The sequence below is a fragment of the Balaenoptera acutorostrata genome, chromosome 10 (assembly GCF_949987535.1).
Source record: "Balaenoptera acutorostrata chromosome 10, mBalAcu1.1, whole genome shotgun sequence".
Classification (NCBI taxonomy): domain Eukaryota; kingdom Metazoa; phylum Chordata; class Mammalia; order Artiodactyla; family Balaenopteridae; genus Balaenoptera; species Balaenoptera acutorostrata.
This window is the reverse complement of record NC_080073.1, coordinates 42,148,390-42,174,499: the sequence shown is the minus strand read 5'-3', so window position 1 is coordinate 42,174,499 and position 26,110 is coordinate 42,148,390. Positions and strand designations below refer to the sequence as shown.

Genomic DNA, 26,110 nt, shown 5'->3' with positions numbered 1-26,110 from the left:
TGTTAAATGGAAAAAGACAGTCTGAAAAGGCCACATATTGCATGATTCCATTCACATGAAATGTCCAGAACACGGAATCTGTAAGGACAGAAGGTAGGTTGGTGGTTGCTGGGTGGATGTTGGGGAGTGACTGCTAATGGACACAGGGTTTCTTTTTCTTTTGGGGGATGATGAAAATGATCTAAAATCAGACAGTGGTGATGGTTACACAACTCTGTGAATAATACTGAAATAACAGTGAATTGCACATTTTAAATGGGTAAATTATATGGTGTGTAAATTATACCTCAATAAAGCTGTTTAAAAAATAAAGTCAAGGGTCCTTGCTCCCAGTAGCCCCAGGCAGGCCTCTGAGCTTCTCTGGCCAAAGAGAGAGGCAGGGCCTAGGTCTTCTTCCCTGATTTGTCCCAGGCTTCAGGGCAGCAGTCTGCACATGGGTAGCCTCAAGTCCTTGATTTACCGCTTCTTTCGTCAAGTGCTTCCCAAAGTCACAGTCCCTAATCTCAGTGTCGAGGCATGGCCTTGATAGAGGAGGTCCCTCTGGAGAGAGGGTGGTCCTGGGTGGGAGTGTCTGACATGCCCCTAGAGATGGGACTGGCCTTCCATGCTGTTCCCTCTACCTGTATGCTTTTCCTCTAACCCATGTCCCCCTGCCATCCCCTCCCCACGACTTCTCTTGGTTTGGCCCAGGAGTCTCCTGCCCTGATCACTGCTCCCCAGGTTAGGTGCCTGCCCCCCACCCTCAAGTGCCACCCCACCATGACAGTCACCACCTGGAATCACAGTTATTTCTTTCTTTCTTTTTTCTCCCACAGTTGTTTTTTTAATAAGGTCTCTCTCTGATCACACCATGAGCTCCTCAAGGGCAGATCCCATGCTGTTCCTTCTCTCTTTATCCCCAGTGGGCCCGCCCTACAGAGCCCAGTATACAGCAGTACAGTAAATGGTTGTGAACAGAGTGCAAGTACACAGCAGAGCTCCTCATGCCTGAACCTCCACAATCATGAAACCTGAGTGTTGCAATTTGCACTATGTCCCATTATTCCCAACAAGGTCCAGTCTGGTCAGGGCATCATACGGGGAGTCCCCAGGATAGATGCTAAAGGTGTGAGCCTGGACGTAGGTTCTCCAGGTTGATGTCTGTACGGGACCTCAGGCAGACGTAACAGCCATCCCCACAGCTGGCTGGTGACAGTCGGGCCTGTGACGGCAGAGGAGCACCTGAGCACCCTTCTCACCCACCCTGCAGATGGGCTCCTTCTGCCCCCTGGCGTCCACTGTGGGAAAGACAATGGTAACCATATCCTTCAGGCAGTAAGGGAGCCAGAGATGAGGATGGCTCTTGGGCGTCCCTGAGCTCCTGATTCCTGGGAGGAACCACACAGGTCTCCCAGGGCCATGAGGATTAGGCTGGTGAGTGACTGAGCAAGGAGAGAGGCGTGGAGACCGGATCTCGTCGCCTCCTTCTCTCCCTCCCACAAATATCCACCAGTATCTAACGTGGGCAGACACAGCACGAGGCGCTCGGTGGGCGTTGGGAACAGGAGGTGAACAGCGAAGGTGCTGGTGCTGAGTACCGGGTGGTGCAGCCGGTTGCTAGTGCAGAGCTGAGAAGCACGCTGCCTAAGCTGCGGCCCAACCAACTGCCCAGGCAGGCCGCTCTGCACCCGAGTCTCCTCATCAGCAAAGTGGGACTAAGACCTGCCTCATGGACTGAGACATGTGCCCAGGTGGCAGCAGTGAGCCTGAATCCACTCTCTGACCACAAGCCCAGGACCTCCCAGGTGGACGTTCAGAACCGCTCAGGAAGGAAGGGCTCCAAGGCTACATGTGTGGTGTGGCTGTGAGCCTCCAAAAGGAAAAGAGGGGCAGAGCAGTTTTTAAATAAGCACGAGCATGAGGCTCCAATAATCAAGGCCAACTCAGGGGGGCTAGAATTAAATTTGAGGAGTGAATCTGAAGAGGACAGAAATGACAAAGCAATCTCTATAATAGGCAGATACCACCAGGACAGGGATGGCAGGAGAGCAAACACAGATGGACACATGTCCTCCCCATGTGGATACCGAAGCTGGAGCGGGGACCTGTGTGCCCAGCATGCCCAAGCCTGGCCCTCCTGGGGCTCTGGGCCTACCCCAGCCCTCACCGCGAGCCCCTTAGGACACCCAGAGGACCACAAGCCTGAGGGACTAGTGGATGTCATCGCAGAGACTTCACAGAAGGCTCCTTTCACACGACTTCAAATTGCTCCTCTCTAGCTTCATTCTTAGAAAATGGAGATTCTGTATTAAAAGTCTAAGATCTACCCGGAGCTCCAATCCAGCCTGTGTGACTGTCCTCACTATTCCTTCCAGTCACAGTGATTCAAATGGAACTCGCGTTTCCACCCAAACCAGCTCTCCCTCCATCATCCCCTGGCACCCTCCCCGCAGAGATTCAGGTGTGGAATTCAGACCCTCCCTCTTCCTCGGCCCACAGTGAATCAGCCCCCACGGAGGCCTGTTCATTGTCCTGTGCTCTGCATCCTACTCCATCCTTTCTACTCTTCTTCTCCTTGATCTAAACCAGTGGCTCTCAACCTTGATTGCCCACTGGGACCATCTAAGGATGCCTGGATCCCCCTTAGAGATTCTGGTTTAGTGGTCTGGGGTGTGGACTCAGAAGTATGTTTTAAAAAGCTTCCCAGGGGGCTTCGCGGGTGGCGCAGTGGTTGAGAATCTGCCTGCCAATGCACGGGACACGGGTTCGAACCCTGGTCTGGGAAGATCCCACATGCCGCGGAGCAACTAGGCCCGTGAGCCACAACTACTGAGCCTGTGTGTCTGGAGCTTGTGCTCCGCAACAAGAGAGGCCGCGACGGTGAGAGGCCCGCGCACCGTGATGAAGAGTGGCCCCCGCTCGCCGCAACTAGAGAAAGCCCTCGCACAGAAATGAAGACCCAACACACCCAAAAAATAAATGAATAAATAAATAAATTTATTTAAAAAAAAGCTTCCCAGGGCTTCCCTGGTGGTGCAGTGGTTAAGAATCCGCCTGCCAATACAGGGGACATGGGTTTGAGCCCTGGTCCGGGAAGATCCCACATGCCACGGAGCAACTAAGCCTGTGAGCCACAACTACTGAGCCTGTGCTCTAGAGCCCGCAAGCTACAACTACTGAAGCCCACATGCCTAGAGCCCGTGCTCCACAACGAGAGAAGCCACTGCGATGAGAAGCCCGTGCACCACAATGAAGAGTAGACCCCACTCGCCGCAACTAGAGAAAGCCCGCGCACAGCAATGAAGAACCAACGCAGCCAAAAATAAATAAATAAAATAAATAAATAAATACATTTATTTAAAAAAAAAGCTTCCCAGGTGTTTCTAATGTGTGGCCAAGGTTGAGAACTATGGTCCCGGCCACTGTCAATGTCCCATGTTTAGAATGTCTTAGGAGTTTATGAACTGGTATCTGCCACGAAGATTTCCAGCCCAACCACCCAAGTGACACAATGGCTATGAGTCCCTACTGACCTTTCTGAGGTGAGATGCTGAACACCCTAAGCTCATAACCAGAAGCAAAGATCTTGGTCCCCACCTCCCATGGTGACCCGTTCTTGCTCGGCATGGCTCTGTTAAAAAAATGATCCTTAAACTGAGTCACACATCTGTATTCCTTTCAGTTTCACCTACTGACCTATTCCAAGGTCAGTCTGAAGCTGACCCAGGAGTGGGCCTTCAGACATTAGGAGACAGCTCTCCTCCCCCAGGCTGGACAAGCCCGGGTGTGTTGCCTGCTCTGCATAATGCAGCCCCGGGGGTTTTCCCACTCTGGTCACTCTGTGCCCCTCTCAGAACATCCCAGGTAAGGTCTGCCCGGGGAATCCTGCTGGCAGGGAGATGGCCTCACCTTACATTGATCCAGCGGCGTGTCCTCCGCCTCCCGGTACACCACACTGAAGGAGATACTCTTGGGGTCGGAGGAGAAGACCCAGCTGATGGTGAGGCCTGCCTCGGCCACGGTGATGGGGATGAGGCTATAGGTACTGGACCTCACAAACAGCTCCCTGTTGCCCTCCCCGAAGTTGGCGATCTCTTCCACCGTGAGGGGTAATTTTATCCTAAAATAGGAATGCAGAGAGGGACTTGATCAAAGCGGGGAAAGCGTTTGAGTCCACTGGCCACGTTGTCTGTGACTCCGAGGTGACTGGAAACCCTGGAGGCTCTTGGGAGGACAAGCCCTGGGTCACCATGACTCACACGCTTAAACATGGGAGAATTCTTGATGTGCAGCTCACGCCATCAGATGTTTCCTGAGCACTTACTAGGTGCCTGGCATAGCTCTAGGCACTGGGGACACAGAAGTAAAAAATATAGATGATAACCCTTGCCCACAAGGAGCCGGTGTGGTCCCCGCAAGCCGGCTGGAACTGAGAGGACGGCCTGGGCCACTCCGTGCCCCTCAAGGACAGGAAGTGCATGCCGAGGCCTCAGCCTTCTGCAGCTCTCCTGCAGCTGCCCTGCTGCTCAGCTGTCCACTCTTTCTCTCCCCTTACTCCTTCCAGTTCCTCGCCTCCTGCTTTTACCTAATTAGCACCAGAAGTAAGCACACGCATCGTTTGAAACCTCCTGCCCTTTCGGTCAGTCGTCCCTCTTTTCAGCGGAAATCCGGGGCCTGCCAAAAAATTCCAAGCAGGCACCCTGACTTTTCATAAATGCAAACACCCCAGACTCTTTAATGCAGGGTAGTCTGAGGGCCCTGGGGAGACAGGCTTCTTGGAGCTGTGTCCCTATTCTACCTCTCATTAGCTGGATTAAGAGCCAGTTCCAAAAGTTTAAAGGGTTTAGGGACAGTGAGTTTCTCTGCAGGACCCAGAGAACCTGGTGCTGGTACCTGCCTCGCTTCTCATCTGCCGCAGGGCTCACCCTCACGTCAGCCTCAGGTTCCTCACCTGCAGACAGGGACAACCACGCCTGCCTCTGGCGGGTGTGACAATTACATCAGAAGATGAACCCATGCTGAAGGGCAAAGTCTCCCTGATTAAGTGGTGCCTCCTCCTGCCCAGCAAATCCGGAGGCAGCAGGTGAGCGAGGGCCATGAGGGCAGGGCCTCCAGTGCGGGGTTGCAGCTCAGGAGTGTGCGGCCCTGGACGGTCCCATCTCCTCTCCTCAACTGTACAAGGGCTAACTCTGCTCGCCAGCTTCGGGTGTTGTCACAAGGGCTATGTGAGGAAGCATGATGCTCCCGTCTACACACAAGGAAACTAAGATTCAAAAAGACTAAGCAACTCTATCCAGATCCATACAGGTCTGATCCAAAGCCATTGCCTTTCTACTATACCAAACTGCCTTTCATGGACAAAAATATTACTGTCCCCTTTAACACAGGGGTGGAAACCAAAACTCAGAGAGGGGAGGTAACTTGCCCAAGACTGCACAGCAAATAAGTGGTGGCGCTAAGAATTCTGTTGGCTCCAAAGGCGTAGAGGTGGATGGGAATACTCCCCAAGCTTTGCAAGTGAGAAGACTAATCAATGATTAGAAAACCAAAATGCTCTAAGGAACAGCTCTGATATAGGTCATTCACCTGTGTAAAAATTTAATTCCATGGACCAATTTCCCATGTGTTAATTTAAGCTTTATTGCTAATTATAGTAAAAAAAGGTCTTGTCCAATATTTACAATTTTCAAGAATGTGCAAGTAGGCAGAAGGGTCCATTTTGGAAAAGAGGTCTCTCACAACATGGAAATCTTGCTGCATTACTTACTCTGACAGGGTGCCCCACTGATGCTGGGTCATTTCATAATTTTACATTCCAGAATTCTCCCCTTGCACCGAGTTACTTGGATTGTGTCTTTAATCTTTTTTACCTTTCTAGACCTCATCTGTTCAGTGAGAGGACAATACTCAGTCTCACCAAAGGAGATGCTAATAAAAAGAAATCAAGGGTTTGCCATCTCTGCTCAAATATAATCTTAAATAAAAGAAGTCTGTTGTCCATAAGACTCACATCATAAATGTAAATTCAACTGGTCTCCCTACTTCTGTCCCTTCATAGTCATTCTCCACATGGCAACTAGAGTGACCCCTTTTATAATGTAAATTATATTAAGTCACACATCTGTTCCAAATCTAATTTTAAAGCTCCCATTCCCCTCAGATTAAAAGCCAAGGTCCTTACAATGGCCAAGAAGGCCTGATGTGACGTGGGCCCTGTTCCCTCTCTGACCCAGTCTCCTTCCCTCTTTCTGCTTCAGTCACACTGACCCTATCCCTATTCCTTAAACATACCAGACACCATCCTGCCCCAGGGCCTTTGCACTGACTGTTCCTTCTGCCTGAATGCTGTTCCCTCACATATCTGCATGAAAACTCCTTCAAGTCTTACCTTCTTAGCGTTTTCTATTTAAAATTGCAACCCCACAAATGTATGGACACCAAGGGGGAAAAGCGGGCGTGGGGTGGTGGTGATGGCAGTGGTGGTGGGATGAACTGGGAGATTGGGATTGACATATATACACTAATACGTATAAAATAGATAACTAATTTAAAAAATTAAGAAAAAATAAAATTGCAACCCTTCCCCCCTCATCCTACTCTTTGTTTCTTTTCCAAAGCAAGCACCACCTTGTAACATACTATATAATTTACTTATTTACTGATGTTTATTGTCTGTCACCCCTGCTGGAATGTAAAGTGAACATGAGGGCAGTAATCTTTTTTTGCTTTGTTCACTGATGTGCTCTAAGGACCTAGAACAGTATCTAGCACATAGTAGGTGCTGGATAAATATCTGTGAACGAGTGACTGAATGTACTCAATGACCATAATGCAATCATGCAGCCATTGGTCACAACACTGGAGAAAAAGAATGATATGGGGAAATACTCATACAAGATTAAGTTTAAAAAGACTGTGAAATAAGATGTAGGATATTTGTTTATGTTGAAAAATTAGGTATATTAGTATAAACAAGACTGGAAGGCTATATGCAAAGTGGTTTGCTTATCTCTGTTTCCTGATTTTCTACAAGGAAAATTTTCTTACAATAAGAAAATAAAGTTATTTTCAAAAAGGAAGAACACAGGACATAGGGGTGAGGGAAGGATGAGTATAAAAGGACAGGGGAGCTTTTTGGGGTGATGGAACTGTTCTATATCTTCACTCCGGTCAATTTTCTTTTCTGGACCTAGGTTTCCTCTTTGGCAGACTTGGGAGTGGAGCTGGTTGGGTGCTGAGGCCTGAGACTGTAAAGCCACTGGCAGAGCTCGATGTGGGGGCTGGCAGATGCCTGGTGATTACACTGTATTACTTATCAAAATCCAAGCACTGTACACTATAAATGGGGACCTTTACTGTATATAAATTTTACAAAAGAAAGAAAGGAAGGAAGGAAGGAAGGAAGGAAGGAAGAAAGAAAGGAAGAAAGAAAGAAAGAAAAAGAAAAAGAAGCACAAACTTGAAAACCACCATGGGTGCCAAGTCTGAGCCTCTGGGGTGCCTTCCAGCTGGGACACCGGAAGGCCAGGCCTCCTCTGGTGTTCCTCCTCCCCAAAAGTGACACCCTGGCAAGTCCAGCTTGGGGGCCCGTCACTTACATCAGTTCTCCCGACTTCAGCAAGCAGATTTCAGCATCCTGCCCCACAGGCATGTCTTCAGTGTCCTCAGGGGTTAGCGAGTTTGATGTGGTGTCCCTGAAATGTCACAAACGAGAACACAGCCAATTAGCTATCAGCACACAGGGTCCCGCATCCTGAAGCCCGTAGTCTTGGAGTCTGGTAGCCAACCTCAGAACGCACGGGGAACCCTTCAATCATGGAGGCCAGGACAGAGGCCCCGCAGACTCTGAGGGTGGAGAGCCATGGGGGTCAGGCCCAGGCAGGCAGGATAGGGAGGGAAGACAACAGGGCTGCAGTGACTTGCCCAATGTCTTCCCAGTGGGCGTGGGATGGGTGACCACAGCACAAATGGACCACCCTCCTGTCCCACGCCAGCAGAGCTACAGCCACGGGGTAAGTTTCCAGCACCACTGATGCTGCCTTTTCAGCGCCAGTCCCTGACTAGACGAGCCTGCTCTGGCCCATCTCTGGGGAACAAGGACAGGCACCCAGAGCTGATGAGGCAGGAAGCGGCATGGCCTGAGGAGGTTGTGGGACAGAGACTCATACAAAGAGGGCAGATCCACGCCACACCTCCTCTTCCCTCACAACCCACTGTCTGCTGTGCGGAGAACTAGCTGTAGGAGCTGCCTGGCAGTACAGAGGTGCCATGGTTCCCAAAGTGTGCTCTGTGGAACACCACTGCCAGCGAGGGGAACCCTGCACTCTTTCTTAGAAACTCATGGCATTCTTAAACAGTAAATTCAAGGCTCTGAGATGTCCTGCAGTAAAGACATCTATTAATTTTCTTTTAATATTTATTTTCCTTATTTTTTTGGCTGCGTCAGGTCTTAGTTGTGGCACACGGGATCTTTGTTAAGGCATGCGGGATCTTTGTTGAGGCATGCGGGATCTTTGTTGAGGCATGCGGGATCTTTTGTTAACGGTGTGCGGGCTCTTCGCTAGTTGCAGCGTTCAGGGATTCTCTCTAGTTGTGGCGTGCGGGTTTTCTCGCTCTAGTTGTGGCATGCAGGCTCCAGGGCGCGTGGGCTCTGTAGTTGTGGCGCACAGGCTCTCTAGTTGAGGCACGCGAGCTCAGTAGTTGTGGCACGCGGGATTAGTTGCCCCACGGCATGTGGGATCTTAGTTCCCTGACCAGGGATCGAACTCGAGTCCCCTGCATTGGAAGGCGGATTCTTTACCACGGGACCACCAGGGAAGTCCCAAGACATGTATTAAATGTTAACTCTAGCGTTCCCATGGAACATTTTTAACCGCTGCTGAGTTGCTGATCCTCGGAGCAGTGCCCACACTTCACTGATAGGGACACAGAGGCCCAGGCAGGTCTTGAGAGGCAGGGCCAGAATCAGACACCCTGACTCCAGCTCAGTGCTCATCTTGCTGGGTCCCAAGCCCAGTGCGGCCAATCACTTATATGAGCTCAGGGATCTCAAACCCAACCAGCTCCAGTGCCCAATGCTGCCTGAGAAGAACCTAGGTCCAGGAAAGGGAAATGATTTGCTGATTTGCCCTTTGGGAAGGGGTTAATGAGGAAGATCTCCTGAGCAGCATGGCTTTTTCCCAAAATGCTGTGATAATTCCCTTCTCAACTGTCCTGGCAGGCTCTCCCCAGATGTTTCTGGGGTGAGGTCAGTAGGCCCCAAAATGCCCTCACCCAGTTCTGCTCCCCCATCCCACCCCCTACACACATCCCTGGGCTGTCACCAGCCTGGCCCCCAGGCACATTCACTCAACCTCTGAGGCCCCGTGTGAACTTGTGTGAACTCAGACCTGCCCTACCCTCACCTTGCCTACTGTTGAGCGGGTCCTGAAGTGGCAGCCCAGCACTGCACAGGACACGTGAGGTGGGCATGGGCCCTACCCCACAGAGGCGCTCCATCTGAGGCAGGGACAGACAGCTGCGGCCTGCCTGGAAGGAGGCCTCAGCACATACAGTGGCACACGCAAGGTCAGCGGCTGACAGCAAGCATCCAGACCATGTGCTCAGATGGCCCTCCTCACCTGCCCTCACACCCACTTGGGCACCAAGTTCACGGCTGCCCCTAGAGTGGACCTACAACTTATGCTGGAAAACTGGTGTGCTTCTCTGAGAGCGCTATCTGGGCCGCGGCCAGGTGTGATGCCTGGGGAGGGGCTCTGCAGCTTTCCCAGGGAGTTAACAGACCCTGAATCCCAGAGCTCAGGTGAGCCTGGGACCTCACATCATCTCTGGAACATGAGAAATACAAGAGAGCACAGTGGGTAGCCAGACCCTAATGCTCACAGAGCTTCTGCCTGGAGGCGGCGGCCATCGCCTCTGCTCAGAAATGGTTCTCACCACACTGCTCCTCACATTTCACTGCCTGGTGGGTCCCGTGGCCAAACACACCACAGCAGGGGCATGAGGCTCATCCTTCCACAGGGAGAGGCACTAACAATGGGCAGAGACGCACAACCCGCCCATGGGGAGGGGCAGCAGATACCGTCCCCCAAAGTCTACGTCCTGTGTCTGAGGCCTGAGGCTCCTCACTCAGTCAGTAGGACCCTGGGAAGGTCCCTGGAGCACCCAGGTGTTCTTCATGCGGATGTGAAGAGGGGTGGTTCAGAGTTGGCAAAATCCAGTGAGTCTCGCCTAAGCCTGTCCTGGCTGTCACTCAACCCTGGGGGCAGGAATATCTGTGCAACATGCAGCGTACCTGCAGCAACCACGATGCACCAAGAGTTTGGGGTCAGTGACTGGTGGCGTCACCCCAGGGCACCTGCAGCTCGCTCCCACCCCCCATGCTCCTGCACCCCATACTCCTCCCTGCCACCCACGTGTCACAGCCCTGGTCACGCTGGGCTTTGCCTATCTGCTTTTGGGTCTTATCTCCCCCTGGTCCACAAGCTCTTTGCAAGCAGGGGCTGTGGCTGGGCTTTTCCCGTCCCAAAGGACAGGTCACTGCCGTGTGCTGGAACCAAAGAATGTCTGTGCTACTTGCTAAAAAACATACATGGGGGCGTAAATTGTTAGCGTGTAAATTCAGGATAAAAGGGCAGAGGTAATGCTGATGAAATCAAGAAAGGAATCAGCAACAGATCCTGAAGGAGGAAGACCCCGAGTCACACATGGAGTGGCAGACGCTGGGTTAGCAAAGCCACACCTGGGGACAAACTGCAGCACCTCCACCTCGAACAGGATTTTCTCAGACACAAAGCAGACTGTTCGCCGCCAACTTACAAAGCCTCTCTGTCTGGAGGACAGCACTGCACAGGGGGAGGCCTCCGGCCTCTCTGGAAATCTCTGAGCTTGAGACTTGGCTTCATTCAGACAGCTGGACATCACGCCTGCTCGCTCCGCCATATGGCCCCGCTTCCCGGCCTCGCTCCTGTCTACTGCTGGAGTGCTGAGGCCGCTGGCTGTGACAAGCTGCTCAGGGCGCTGCTGCGAGGGGGTGGAGGTGGCGGCTGGCACGGGGGCCTCCAGGGCTGCCTAGGTAATCAGACGCCCGCTAGCGCTCAGGTGTCAGGCCAGGGCTGTCTGTGCACAGTCTACGTCAGCCCACGGCAGGTGGGAGAGCCCGTCCTCACAAACACCTCGCCCTCAGCGCTGAGGCCTAAGCAGTGGGCTCCCTCTGGCTGGAGCTCACTGTGGCTCTAGAGGGCAGGGGAGGTGGTACGGCTCAGGGGAGGGGGGTATCACTCCAAGGTGGTCCCAGTCTTGGCTTTATGACTGTGACTCTGGGTGAGCCCTTTCCTCCTCTGAGACCTCAGATTTCTCCTTTCTAAATGGGAGGAGATGGAACTGGATGGACTCCAGGTTCTGCTGGCTTAAAAAGGCTGTAAGTTTCAAAGGACTTGGAGAAGGCGTTTTACTGGCTGGGAAAGAGGTGGGCTCGCTCTGGTCGGCAGCTCCTGACCTCAGCCTTCCCCACTCTTCCCAGGGAAGGTGCAGCAAGAACATGTCCTAAAGTGCCTGCTGCCACCAAGGGCAAGCCTTGTCACTCCTTTTTCTCCCCAGCCCAGCCCACCTCTGACCTCCTTCCTGTCCAACACCTCTTTCTTGTTCATCTTCCAATCGCTGGCTTCCAGATTCCCCCACCCCCATCAGAGAATGTCAGTGCAAGAAGAAGCTCAAAGGACCATCCAGTCCAACTCCACTTGATGGCTAAGGAGGCAGGGGCCAGGTGAGAGGAGACGGGCCCAAGCCCACTCAGGCCTGCCTCGTTTCATTTGCTCTCATCCTTGTGCAAAGTGCAAGCACCATAAATGAGAAAGATAAATAACATATGATGAAATGCACTCTGAAAACTGTGGTTGGTTCTCTCAATATACCCGCATTAAGAATAAAAGATGTCGGGAATTCCCTGGTGGTCCAGTGGTTGGGACTCTGATTCCCACTGCAAGGGGCAAGGGTTCAATCCCTGGTTGGGGAACTAAGATCCCACCAGTTGTGGGGTGCAGCCAAAAAAACCCCAAGATGTCCTAATCTTTTATTCCCTCTCCTCTTCCATCTCCCCACCTCTCTGACCATCACAACACAGACAACACTATTACCAGAGTAGGTCCTGCAACCCTTGCTAGTCCTGGCTGAGGCCCTGCATGGGGGAGCTTTGTGAGGTGGGAAAGGGAGATGGGTGGAGGTGGGAGTGTGCATGGGTGGGTGATGCAGTCTCAAAGGCAATGATTAGGGACACAGAGTCTCCTTTCAATGGCTTTTCAAACTGTGGGTCATGACCCATTCCGTCAGTTGTGAATCAATTTAGTAAGTTATGATGAATATTAAAAGAAATAGGATAGAGAGGGCAGACAGAAGACGCAAGAAGAACTACAATCCTGCAGCCTGTGGAACAAAAACCACATTCACAGAAAGATAGACAAGATGAAAAGGCAGAGGGCTATGTACCAGATGAAGGAACAAGATAAAACCCCAGAAAAACAACTAAATGAAGTGGAGATAGGCAACCTTCCAGAAAAAGAGTTCAGAATAATGATAGTGAAGATGATCCAGGACCTCGGAAAAACAATGGAGGCAAAGATTGAGAAGATGCAAGAAATGTTTAACAAAGACCTAGAAGAATTAAAGAACAAACAAACAGAGATGAACAATACAATAACTGAAATGAAAACTACACTAGAAGGAATCAATAGCAGAATAACTGAGGCAGAAGAACGGATAAGTGACCTGGAAGACAGAATGGTGGAATTCACTGCTGCGGAACAGAATAAAGAAAAAAGAATGAAAAGAAATGAAGACAGCCTAAGAGACCTCTGGGACAACATTAAACGCAACAACATTCGCATTATAGGGGTCCCAGAAGGAGAAGAGACAGAGAAAGGACCCAAGAAAATATCTGAAGAGATTATAGTTGAAAACTTCCCTAACACGGGAAAGGAAATAGCTACCCAAACCAGGAAGCGCAGCGAGTCCCATACAGGATAAACCCAAGGAGAAACACGCCGAGACACATAGTAATCAAATTGGCAAAAATTAAAGACAAAGAAAAATTATTGAAAGCAGCAAGGGAAAAACGACAAATAACATACAAGGGAACTCCCATAAGGTTAACAGCTGATTTCTCAGCAGAAACTCTACAAGCGAGAAGGGAGTGGCATGATATACTTAAAGTGATGAAAGGGAAGAACCTACAACCAAGATTACTCTATCCGGCAAGGATCTCATTCAGATTCAATGGAGAAATCAAAAGCTTTACAGACAAGCAAAAGCTAAGAGAATTCAGCACCACCAAACCAGCTCTACAACAAATGCTAAAGGAACTTCTCTAAGTGAGAAACACAAGAGAAGAAAAGGACCTACAAAAACAAACCCAAAACAATTAAGAAAAGGTCATAGGAACATACATGTCGATAATTACCTTAAATGTGAATGGATTAAGTGCTCCAACCAAAAAGACAAAGGCTTGCTGAATGGATACAAAAACAAGATCCATATATATGCTGTCTACAAGAGACCCACTTCAGACCTAGGGACACATACAGACTGAAAGTGAGGGGATGGAAAAAGATATTCCATGCAAATGGAAATCAAAAGAAAGCTGGAGCAGCAATACTCGTATCAGATAAAATAGACTTTCAAATAAAGAATGTTACAAGAGACAAGGAAGGACACTACATAATGATCAAGGGATCAATCCAAGAAGAAGATATAACAATTATAAATATATATGCACCCAACATAGGAGCACCTCAATACATAAGGCAACTGCTAACAGCTATAAAAGAGGAAATCGACAGTAACACAGTAATAGTGGGGGACTTTAACACCTCACTTACACCAAATGGACAGTTCATCCAAAATGAAAATAAATAAGGAAACAGAAGCTTTAAATGACACAATAGACCAGACAGATTTAATTGATATTTATAGGACAGTCCATTCAAAAACAGCAGATTATACTTTCTTCTCAAGTGCGCACGGAACATTCTCCAGGATAGATCACATCTTGGGTCACAGATCAAGCCTCAGTAAATTTAAGAAAATTTAAATCATATCAAGCATCTTTTCTGACCACAACACTATGAGATTAGAAATGAATTACAGGGAAAAAAACGTAAAAAACACAAACACATGGAGGCTAAACAATACATTACTAAATAACCAAGAGATCACTGAAAAAATCAAAGAGGAAATAAAAAAATACCTAGAGACAAATGACAATGAAAACACGATGATCCAAAACCTATGGGATGCAGCAAAAGCAGTTCTAAGAGGGAAGTTTATAGCTATACAAGCCTACCTCAAGAAACAAGAAAAATCTCAAATAAACAATCTAACCTTACACCTAAAGGAACTAGAGAAAGAAGAACAAACAAAACCCAAAGTTAGCAGAAGGAAAGAAATCATAAAGATCAGAGCAGAAATACATGAAATAGAAACAAAGAAAACAATAGCAAAGGTCAATAAAGGTAAAAGCTGGTTCTTTGAGAAGATAAACAAAATTGATAAACCATTAGCCAGACTCATTAAGAAAAAGAGGGAGAGGACTCAAATCAATAAAATTAGAAATGAAAAAGGAGAAGTTACAACAGACACCGCAGAAATACAAAGCATCCTAAGAGATTACTACAAGCAAATCTACGCCAAAAAAATGGACAACCTGGAAGAAATGGACAAATTCTTAGAAAAGTATAACCTTCCCAGACTGAACCAGGAAGAAATAGAAAATATGAACAGACCAATCACAAGTAATGAAATTGAAACTGTGATTAAAAATCTTCCAACAAACAAAAGTCCAGGAAAAGATGGCTTCACAGGTGAATTCTATCAAACATTTAGAGAAGAGTTAACACCCATCCTTCTCAAACTCTTCCAAAAAATTGCAGAGGGAGAAACACTCCCAAATTCATTCTATGAAGCCACCATCACCCTGATACCAAAACCAGAAAAAGATATCACAAAAAAAGAAAATTATAGACCAATATCACTGATGAATATAGATGCAAAATTCCTCAACAAAATACTAGCAAACAGAATCCAACCACACATTAAAAGGATCATACACCACGATCAAGTGGGATTTATCCCAGGGATGCAAGGATTCTTCAATATACGCAAATCAATCAATGTGATACACCATATTAACAAATTGAAGAATAAACACCATATGATCATCTCAATAGATGCAGAAAAAGACTTTGACAAAATTCAACACCCATTTATGATAAAAACTCTCCAGAAAGTGGGCACAGAGGGAACCTACCTCAACATAATAAAGGACATATACGACAAACCCACAGCAAACATCATTCTCAATGGTGAAAAACTGAAAGCATTTCCTCTAAGATCTGGAACGAGACAAGGATGTCCACTCTCACCACTATTATTCAACATAGTTTTGGAAGTCCCAGCCACGGCATTCAGAGAAGAAAAAGAAATAAAAGGAATACACATTGGAAAAGAAGAAGTAAAACTGTCACTGTTTGCAGATGACATGATACTATACACAGAGAATCCTAAAAACGCCACTAGAAAACTACTAGAGCTAATCAATGAATTTGGTAAAGTTGCAGGATACAATATTAATGCATAGAAATCTCTTGCATTCTTATACACTAATGATGAAAAATCTGAAAGAGAAATTAAGGAAACACTCCCATTTAACAATGCAACGAAAAGAATAAAATACCTAGGAATAAACCTATCTAGGGAGACAAAAGACCTGTATGCAGAAAACTATAAGACACTGATGAAAGAAATTAAAGATGATACCAACAGATGGAGAGATATACCATGTTCTTGGATTGGAAGAATCAATATTTTGAAAATGACTATACTACCCAAAGCGATCTACAGATTCAATGCAATCCCTATCAAATTACCAATGGCATTTTTTACAGAACTAGAACAAAATGTCTTAAAATTTGTATGGAGACACAAAAGACCCTGAATAGCCAAAGCAGTCTTGAGGGAAAAAAACGGAGCTGGAGGAATCAGACTACCTGACTTCAGACTATACTACAAAGCTACAGTAATCAAGACAATATGGTACCGGCACAAAAACAGAAATATAGATCAATGGAACAGGATAGAAAGCCCAGAGATAAACCCACGAACCTATGGTCAACTAATCTATGACAAAGGAGGCAAGGATATACAATGGAGAAAAGACAGTCTCTTCAATAAGTGGTGCTGGGAAAACTGGACAGCTACATGTAAAAGAATGAAATTAGAACACTCCCTAACACCACACACAAAAATAAACTCAAAATGGATTAGAGACCTAAATGTAAGACTGGACACTATAAAACTCTTAGAGGAAAACATAGGAAGAACACTCTTTGACATAAATCACAGCAAGATCTTTTTTGATCCACCTCCTAGAGTAATGGAAATAAAAACAAAAATAAACAAATGGGACCTAATGAAACTTCAAAGCTTTTGCACAGCAAAGGAAACTATAAACAAGACGAGAAGACAACCCTCAGAATGGGAGAAAATATTTGCAAACGAATCAATGGACAAAGGATTAATCTCCAAAATATATAAACAGCTCATGCAGCTCAATATTAAAGAAACAAACAACCCAGTCCAAAAATGGGCAGAAGACCTAAATAGACATTTCTCCAAAGAAGACATACAGATGGCCAAGAAACACATGAAAAGCTGCTCAACATCACTAATTATTAGAGAAATGCAAATCAAAACTACAATGAGATATCACCTCACACCAGTTAGAATGGGCATCATCAGAAAATCTACAAACAACAAATGCTGGAGAGGGTGTGGAGAAAAGGGAACCCTCTTGCACTGTTGGTGGGAATGTAAATTGATACAACCACTATGGAGAGCAGTATGGAGGTTCCTTGAAAAACTAAAAATAGATTTACCATATGATCCTGCAATCCCACTACTGGGCATATACCCAGAGAAAACCATAATTCAACAAGACACATGCACCCCAATGTTCACTGCAGCACTATTTACAATAGCCAGGTCATGGAAGCAACCTAAATGCCCATCGACAGATGAATGGATAAAGAAGTTGTGGTACATATATACAATGGAATATTACCCAGCTATAAAAAGGAACGAAATTGGGTCATCTGTTGAGATGTGGATGGATCTAGAGACTGTCATACAGAGTGAAGTAAGTCAGAAAGAGAAAAACAAATATCGTATATTAACGCATGTATGTGGAACCTAGAAAAATGGTACAGATGAACTGGTTTGCAGGGCAGAAGTTGAGACACAGATGTAGAGAACAAACGTATGGACACTAAGGGGGGAAAGCCGCAGGGGGGTGGGGATGGTGGTGTGCTAAATTGGGCGATTGGGATTGACATGTATAAACTGATGTGTATAAAATTGATGACTAATAAGAACCTGCTGTATAAAAAAATAAATAAAATAAAATTCAAAAATTAAATAAAACAAAAGACAAAAATCTAATACTAAACTTTCTTTGGGTTATTTGCATGGAAATATGTTAATATAAATGTTTCAGACATTACATGAAATTCCCAAAAATCTTATATGTTCTGGTATAATGTTATAAGCCATAATTCTAGTTATTATTTTAAAATGTGTATCTCAGAAATAACTAAATTTCCTTGTCAATTGCATTATTATGAACTTTCATCAGATCTTTAACCGTGGTCATTTTTAAGTCTTTTGTCATTTACAGACAGTTCTGGGTGTACCTGATGCTTTTGCAAAAATGTTCCTAAAAAAGGGTAAAAAAAAAAAAAAAAAGAAATAGGATATAATAGAAAATATGAACGTGTTTTTGCATTATATTGCATGTGGTAAGGATAAGTATTGTTTTATGAGGCTCTTGTTTGACTCTGTCTATACACATACACACCTGGGTAGTCATGTAAATTTCTGACTGTGGGATGCAGCAGAAAATGTTCAAGCAACTCTGTTGGAAGATGTCAAAGGATTTTTAAGTTTGAGAATGACGGGGAACAAAGATAAGGCCACTAGGGGGCACCCTATCTCCTTTTGTTGCCATTGAGGTGTTTCCCTCAGAAAAGATGCAAGACAAACTCACTGCCCACAAGTGCCCTTCCTCCTCCCCTTACTCTGGCCACGGGAGCCTACTGCTAGCTATGGTGGCCTCTCATGGCCGATGGCTCGTCATCCCTTCCTGTCCATCTGAATTTCTGTCCCTGAGCCTGCGGTCGGTCGAGCTGAACTGTCCTAAGGCACGTGTATCTGTCAACTTGCTCCACCCTATCAGGGTGGTCATCTTGGCCACACCTGCCACATTTGGCCTGGGCACCTGTCATGCACACAGCCAAGGTGGTCTTCTGTCCCAAATGTCCCCAAGGACATGACCAAGGCTTGCTCCACTTCGGAACCCAGTGAGAATAAAGTGGTGACCACAGGCAAGGACGCTGAGGAAGTCCCCAGCAACGCAGTCCAGGGGTCCACGCCTGCCTGGACTAGGGGTCACAGGTGAGGTCCCTCCAGCTTGCTCTCTGCAACTGTAATATAGAGTATTCTCCTGTCACAAATCACAACACCTTAGCCTCTTTTTTCTTTAACTTCAATTCTGCCAGTCGCCCAAGGAGCAGATTCTCTGGCTGTTCAGGTTGGCTGAGGAAGGAATGGAGCCCAGAGCGCCTCATGGCCTGAGTGTCCTGCTGACAGCCTTCCCCAGAGGGCTCCATCCACCCCTCCGCCTTGCTAAGCCAGCACGGTTAGGAGTGCTGCTCTGCCTGTGACACGGGATCTCCTGTGAACTGGAGAAGTCTTTGGTTTACAACTGCCCTGTTCAATACAGTACCACTGGCCTCATGTGGCTGCTTAAATTCAAATTCATCAGAATTAAAACAAAACTAAATGCTTGGCTCTGTGGTTGCACTAGCCACACTTCGAGTGCCTAATAGCCACAGGAGTTAGTGCCCGCTGTGTTGGATGCACAGACACAGGACACGCCTGTCATCTCAGAAGGCTCTACTGAACAGCTCGGGTTTGGAAGGAGAGGCTGAGCCACACGGTGGGCCACATCCACTGTGGGGCTTGGGCGCATCTTTCTATTTTACTATTAAATTCCTAGTAGTTTTCCTTTTAGTCATTGTTTTCCTTTTTGCCTAAAAACCAAGTGAAGAAGATAGCTTCTGGTGTTGATTTCTGATTACTTGGTAACTATGGGCTGACCAAAACACGCAGACCCACATGCCCGTCCTCACCACTGACCTGCCGCCCACTGCCCTCTGGTTAGGCTGCTTTTCTGAGGGTTTTTCCAACTCATCCTCCACAGCCGCCGCCACCCACCACCGCCTGGCAGTTACTCCTCTACCAGCAGCAACTGCCCCATCCCCGCGTCCTGGAACTGCCGTCCCACGCAGGGCCATGGCTCCAGAATGCCAGGTGTTCAGCAAAAGGAAGCAGGTCAACTCAGTCTGACTTCTGAGAGAATCTGCGGGGGGCACGGCTGCCACAGCCCTTTTACTCTCCCCCAATTCTGTTTCGGAAATGTTTGCATATTCTGGGGAAAACCCAAGACATATGGTTGGGTACTTGCCCTTAAGTAGTTCAGAGTTTTGTTTCAAAGAAAAGCAATGAGCACTACAAATTGGAAGACAACAGAAGGCACTTTGTAAAGTGGTTGAAATAAAATTCTGGCCCCCAAATTGTGAAGGGCTCTTATCCTCTAATTTAGTTGCAAGTTTTCCATCAGAGAACTTTCCATTGGAGAATGGTTATGACAAGTACGGTCACGCTCTCTCTAAGACACACATCACCCCTCCTTCCCAAGCATGTACGTGGTCACGGAGGGCACCGGGCCGAGGCCTGTTTTTCCCCACGGAGGATAAGCGATTGCTGAGAGGGACGAGCATGGCTGAGCCAGTGTGTCTGCCAAAGTTCAGCCCCTTCTAACATCACCCTGTGAACTGGTCCTAAGTGACACAGTTGGTTTGTCTCTGGGAAAAACTCATCTCTCAAAGCTTAAAGATTCCAAGATGTCAGGCTGGCTGACTGTGAAGGAATGTCTTGTCTCAGAAGATTTCCTTCAGGAAGATGGGTGCTTTGACCTTCAGTATTTGGTTCAGCCTGTTCACTGTTGATTCTAGCCTGGACAAGCAGGGCGGTGAGCCCTGTCTGAGTGGTGTGGGTTTAGGAGGAAGGGCTGTGTCTGGCCGTCTGGCAGACCCATCATCTAGAAGCCATCTGGTCCACTGGTCTGGCAATGACGGAGACCTGCGTTTGTATCCTGGAAGTGGCAGTTATTAGCTGTGAGTCCGTGGGGCTGTTCTTTGGCTACAGTCCTCTGTATTCTCATCTATAAAATGGTGTAATACCTACTTGCAGGACTGGTATGAGGATCAGGGCTGTCACGTATATTGGAGCTGCAGGCACACAGGGAACCCAGGCCATAGCATCGACTTTGCATTGGTCCAGACCCAAACTGCTCCAAAGAGACATACGACTAGTGAATGAAATAATTTTAGGGTACAAATGCCACCATCTTCAGTGGACTACCAGACACTGCATATTGCTCCCCTTCAGTTTACAAATTAAAACCCTCTTGGATCCTGGCAAAAGAGTAAGACCCCAGCCAGGTTGCAGGGGGTGTGCAGCATCAGAGCCACTGCTTCGTCTCTTTGACCCCCAAATTACATGGGTGCAGGCTGGTCATGTGGATTCTGAGCTGCAAGATGGGGAAGGGCTGGGTCTCCTATCATCACCAACCGAGAGCTCTTAAAAATCACTCAACGGAAACACAGACCACATGAGAGAGGCAGAGGCCGACCTTGCTGCTGTGAGCAACCTCATCTCAGGAACAAACTGAAAGAGCATCTCTACTGGTGAGTCATTGGTCTTCTTCTTTATAGTTAAAAGAGGGGCTAACTCCAGGTTGTTGGGATTGTCAGAGTCCTGCCTGCAGCACGGTACGGTGTCAAATGCCCAGGCTTTCAAGCTCAACTGCCCTTGGCTCAAACTCCATCTCTGCTATTTGCTGCCATGAGGGTCCGAGGAGAGGATTATGACTTAACCTGGTTCTGTAAGATGATGCTTGTAAGATGATGCTGATAGGAATGGCATAATTAGACCCTCCCCAGGAGATAAGGAGAGTCTAGTCACTGTGTGTGTTCATTGACTAATCTCTTTTTCTGTTTTTCTTTTCCATTTTATAAGACAGGCTGTTATCTTAGATTACGGTTTACTTTCTTTTCTCCATATATGTCAATATACAACTGTAGCAACTTCAGAAAATACAGAAAAGTATAAAGGAGGAATGGAAATAAGTCACCCCTAATTCTACCAGCCAGGGGTGAACTGCTGATAAAATCTGATCATTTTTCTATGTTTTAAAAAATATAGTCAAAATCATATAGCTTATCACAGATTTGTAAACAAAGTCTATAGAATATGGGGCAGAGGGATTTAAAGAGTTCATGAACCCCTGGAGTTGCAGGCATGTTTGTACATTATTACTGAGGGAAAAGAGCTACAGCTTTAATGAGACTCTCAAAGGGGTTTATGATCAAAGAAGGCTGAGAATCATGATCAATTTTACATTCACTTTGTCATCTTTTCGTTGTAATAGTAACAGCCAATATTATATTGCATTTTTGGGGAGCGGGGAGGGATAAATTGGGAGATTGGGATTGGCATATACACACTACTATATGTAAAATAGATAACTAGTAAGAACCTGCTGTATAGCACAGGGAACTCTACTCAATACTCTGCAATGAGTTATATGGGAAAAGAATCTAAAAAAAAAGAGTGGAGATATATATATATAATATATATATATATATATATATATATATATCTCAGTGATATATATATATAGCTGATATATATATATCAGTTATATATATGTATCAGTTATACATATATAACTGATTCACTTTGCTGTACACCTGAAATTAACACGTTGTCAATCAACTATACTCCAATAAAAATTTTTTTTAAATGTATTGCATTTTCCAAAATCATTAAAGGCACTTCCTAAACATTTCAGTCATATTCTGTTTTATGCCTAAATTATACTTTGCTTATTTATTTATTATCAGACACTATTTCCAAAGTTGTATATATTACTTTCTTTCTAATTTTCACAAATCAACATAGGACTTTGGTTAGAGAAAATAAAGAAATGGTTTTAATATTTCTAGAAGGGAAAGTAATTTTTAATACTCGATCTGCACAGAACTGTGCAGTCCCAATCTGTTAAACACTGTTTAGTTTACCAATTATTACAAATGAATTTGCATGGGTCCTTTGAGGAAACTGCAATGCCAGCCTAAGGATGCAGCAACAGCCTTAGTAGGAGAATTATTAATTAATTAATCTATTTATTTATTTATTTATTTTTGGCTGTCTTTGTTGCTGAGTGGGCTTTCTGTTGTTGTGGCGAGCGGGGGCTACTCTTTGTTGTGGTGTGCGGACTTCTCATTGCTTGCGGTGGCTTCTTTTGTTGCGGAGCACGGTCTCTAGGGCACGCGGGCTTCAGAAGTTGTGGCACGTGGGCTCAGTAGTTGTGGCTCGCAGGCTTTAGAGCACAGGCTTAGTAGTTGTGGCACACAGGCTTAGTTGCTCTGCGGCATGTGGGATCTTCCCGGAACAGGGATCAAACCCGTGTCCCCTGTATTGGCAGGAGGATTCTTAACCACTGTGCCACCAGGGAGGTCCCAGGAGAATTTTTTTTAAAGCCCAAGAGTAAGTCAAACAATAATGAAGATCTGATATTACTTTCAGTGTCACATTCTAAATGATGAAGAATATGTTTTTGTCCCCATGTGAAGCAGTAACACACACACAGCATCGTCTGACTCACTTAACCCAGCAGCCCAGAGCTGGTGGGGTACAATGCCTATGGGTTGGCCTTTCACTCTTAGAGATCTAACATTTTGTGGTCCAGGAGGAGGGACTTTTCACTGAGTAGTCTTAGCCCAAAGACAAGGTCCTTCCTTGGAGAGAAAGGGTGCTTTGAGCCCATGAAATGCCAAGGTGGCAGCAGGGCTGACATCCCTTCCCGTCAGGACCCAGCATCAGGAAAAGAAAAGTCTCCGAGGAGACCAGAAAGGAGAGATCATCTCTCCTTTTACACCCCCTTGTCTGGCCGGTTGATAGTCTGACTTTGCTAAACCAAATGCCTGCTCTTCTTAAACATTCCCTTGAGGCGCCAGTGGGACATAGCACCGCTCACTGGAAGAGTCCCTGCATACTGAGTACCCGCAGCACAGTGGCAGGTACTGACCTGGCCCTCCAAGGCCGCCGCTGCCGCCGCTGCCCCTGCTCCCACACCACGGATTATATCACCCGTGTCTGCTCCATGGTCCCCAGCAGGGTCACGGGGCCCAGAGAAGGGTCAGAGGGAAGTGATACCCTTGAAGGGCTGGGACCCCCAGGCAAGAAAGACAGCTATTTGGTCTTTGCTATAAGTAGCCCCACTGCAAGGCTGGCCACCAGCCCTGCTGCGGTAGCCCACCCACCTGACGTCCCATTTCAATCAGCTCTTCCGTGTGTTAAAGGAGACCCCTCAGCCCTACACTGCTGGTCATAAAAGCTAAAGCAATGTTCCCTTCTGGGGGAACCTACCTTGTAAGAGATTCCTGAAGATCAAAGAGGCCCTGAGGGTGGAATGTCATACACTATGACAGATGATGAAGGGGAAAGCTGGGGTTGGGCGTGAGGAAAACTGCCCAGTTCCCTGGTCAGAAAGCCGCTCAGCCAAAGCACTGGGCAGCCTGGGCTCTTCCCTGCCCTGGCTCCCCATCACGGCAAGACGAGGCAGGATGGATGGCCCACCCAGGCAGAAAGGCCCAAACACCTCTTGGTCTCCAGGAGTCTCCTTGATGGTGGACCCCCTGGAAAGGGGATACTGCCTTAGCTCTCACAATTCGTAGTCCAGGGGTCAACTTAACAGAAGATGGGGCACAGGCTGGGTGGGCACCTTCTGCTAGGCATGGGCAGATGAACACAGCCCTCCCCACTGAAGAGCAGCGCAGCTCTTCCAAAAGGACACAGTCCCCAGCTCACCACGTGGTGACCTTTGCTTCCAAGGCCATTGAGCACAGGATTTTATGGAATGTGGGTGGGGTCAGTTATGTGCTGTCTCGCAGACGGGTAAGAGCCTGAGAATTTTAGGGCCAGTGAAGGGTTCCTCGTCCTGTCTGAGCAGTTTCCCCTCAGAACTGGTTGTCCCCAATATACTGGGCTGTTACTGAGCAGAACAGTGGGTGGGTTTAGGAGGTGACTATCTGCCCCCTAACTGTGGGCAATGGGACAGTGGGAAGGCAGGAGGGATCACCCTCAGCCCCAAATATATATAATTCCTGTGGTTTGACTCCCAGGGGTCCATCAGAACAGACACCATGGCCGAGTACGACTACGGAGACCCCGGGTTCTTCAACGCTTCCAATGACAGCAGCCAGGGGCACGAACACTTCCTGCAGTTCAGCAAGTTCTTCCTGCCCTGCATGTACGTGGTGGTGTTCATCTGTGGCCTGGTGGGGAACTCCCTGGTGCTGGTCATATACATCTTCTACCAGAAGCTGAAGAGCCTGACGGACGTGTTCCTAATGAACCTGCCCTTGGCTGACCTGGTGTTCGTCTGTACTCTGCCCTTCTGGGCCTATGCAGGCATCCATGAGTGGGTCTTTGGCAACGTCATGTGCAAAACCCTGCTGGGCATCTACACTTTGAACTTCTACACGTCCATGCTCATCCTCACCTGCATCACCATGGACCGCTTCATTGCAGTGGTTCAGGCCACCAAGGCCTATAACCAGCAGGCCAAGCGGATGGCCTGGGGTAAGGTCATCTGCTTGTCCATCTGGGTAGTTTCCCTGCTGGTTTCCTTGCCACAGATCATCTATGGCAACGTCCTTTACCTTGACAAGCCTGTCTGCGGCTATCACAACGAGGAGATTTCCACCATGGTTCTGGCCACCCAGATGACACTGGGGTTCTTCCTGCCACTGCTTGCCATGATTGTCTGCTACTCAGTCATAATCAAGACCCTGCTTCAGGCCCGAGGCTTCCAGAAGCACAAGTCTCTGAAGATCATCTTCCTGGTAGTGGCGGTGTTCCTGCTGACCCAGACGCCCTTCAACCTCGTGAAGCTCATAGGCAGCATGAGCTGGGAGTACCACACCATGACCAGCTTTCACTATGCCATCACAGTGACAGAGGCCATCGCCTACCTGCGTGCCTGCCTTAATCCTGTGCTCTATGCCTTTGTTGGCCTGAAGTTTCGGAAGAACTTCTGGAAACTTGTGAAAGACGCTGGCTGCCTCCCTTACCTGGGTGTCTCAAGCCAATGGAAGTGTTCAGAGGACAATTCCAGGACTGCTTCAGCCTCTCGCAACATGGAGGCGACCAGCATGTTCCAGCTGTAGGCCTTGCTGGGCTTGGAGAGGCTGCTCAGGAAGTCACAGGAGCATGGCTGTGTCCTCTAAGGCTTTGTGTATAGCATGAGCATTCTCACGGAGAAGTTACCAAATGGTGCAGCTGGGGTGGGATGCTTCTTCTCAGGCATGCGCAGATTGTGCTCTCTTCTTTTACACCCAGGCCTAAGGCTCAAAGGGGAGTCTGAAAGCTGCCAGGGCTTTCCTTCCTCTACCCCGAGAATACTGACACCAGGGAATGACGTGTGATTCTCAAGACCCCAGGTTCTCCTTCAATGGGAATGGGACTGGGACTAAGGGTTGAAGAGGGGGACCTGGCCAACAAAGGTCTTGATGGCAGGTGACACTCTGGGCTCCCAAGTTCAGAAGATTCTTCTGCCGACTGGGAAGCAGGGGAGATTAAAGCAGCCATGAAAACCAGTGCTGACACTGTGACTCAGACCTCCATCACCAGGCACCCAACAGAAATGAGCTCAGGTTCTGCCACGCCTTGTGGGTTTGGTTTTATATAGATAGGTGCTTTATGTTCTCTTTGATTAATCCTGGAAGGACTAGCACCAGGGAATATGAACGGGCCAAAGCAAATTAGGGTCGGCTGAGGATTCCAGTGGGCCACAGAATGCTAGAAAAATGTGCAAAGCTGAGTTTAAGACTATCATGAGTCTAAGCAGCACCTCTGAAATGGATCTTTGGTGGGTTTGCTCATTTAAAACCTGAAT

The 26,110-nt window shown here is 47.5% G+C and overlaps 2 protein-coding genes across 4 annotated transcripts in view; one reads left to right on the top strand and one right to left on the bottom strand.

Moving 5' to 3' along the window:
• Nucleotides 1-26,110, bottom strand: part of FYCO1 (FYVE and coiled-coil domain autophagy adaptor 1) — an 85,932-nt gene that overhangs the window by 9,305 nt on the left and 50,517 nt on the right. For all 3 annotated transcript variants that reach the window (XM_007168869.3, XM_007168870.3, XM_057554552.1), the window contains 2 exons: nucleotides 7,578-7,673; nucleotides 3,889-4,099 (listed from right to left, as the gene is read on the bottom strand). In XM_007168869.3, the coding sequence (XP_007168931.2) occupies nucleotides 3,889-4,099; nucleotides 7,578-7,673 (307 nt within the window). The remainder of the gene's footprint in view (nucleotides 1-3,888; nucleotides 4,100-7,577; nucleotides 7,674-26,110) is intronic.
• Nucleotides 20,769-25,382, top strand: CXCR6 (C-X-C motif chemokine receptor 6). Its single transcript, XM_057554554.1, has 2 exons — nucleotides 20,769-20,834; nucleotides 24,336-25,382. Exon 2 carries the CDS (start codon nucleotides 24,357-24,359, stop codon nucleotides 25,380-25,382), a length of 1,026 nt encoding a protein of 341 aa, XP_057410537.1. The 5' UTR covers nucleotides 20,769-20,834; nucleotides 24,336-24,356.

What these genes read in the sequence shown, in the direction of transcription:
- CXCR6 (XM_057554554.1), top strand. Translation starts at nt 24,357, where the DNA reads ATGGCCGAGTACGACTACGGAGACCCCGGGTTCTTCAACGCTTCCAAT.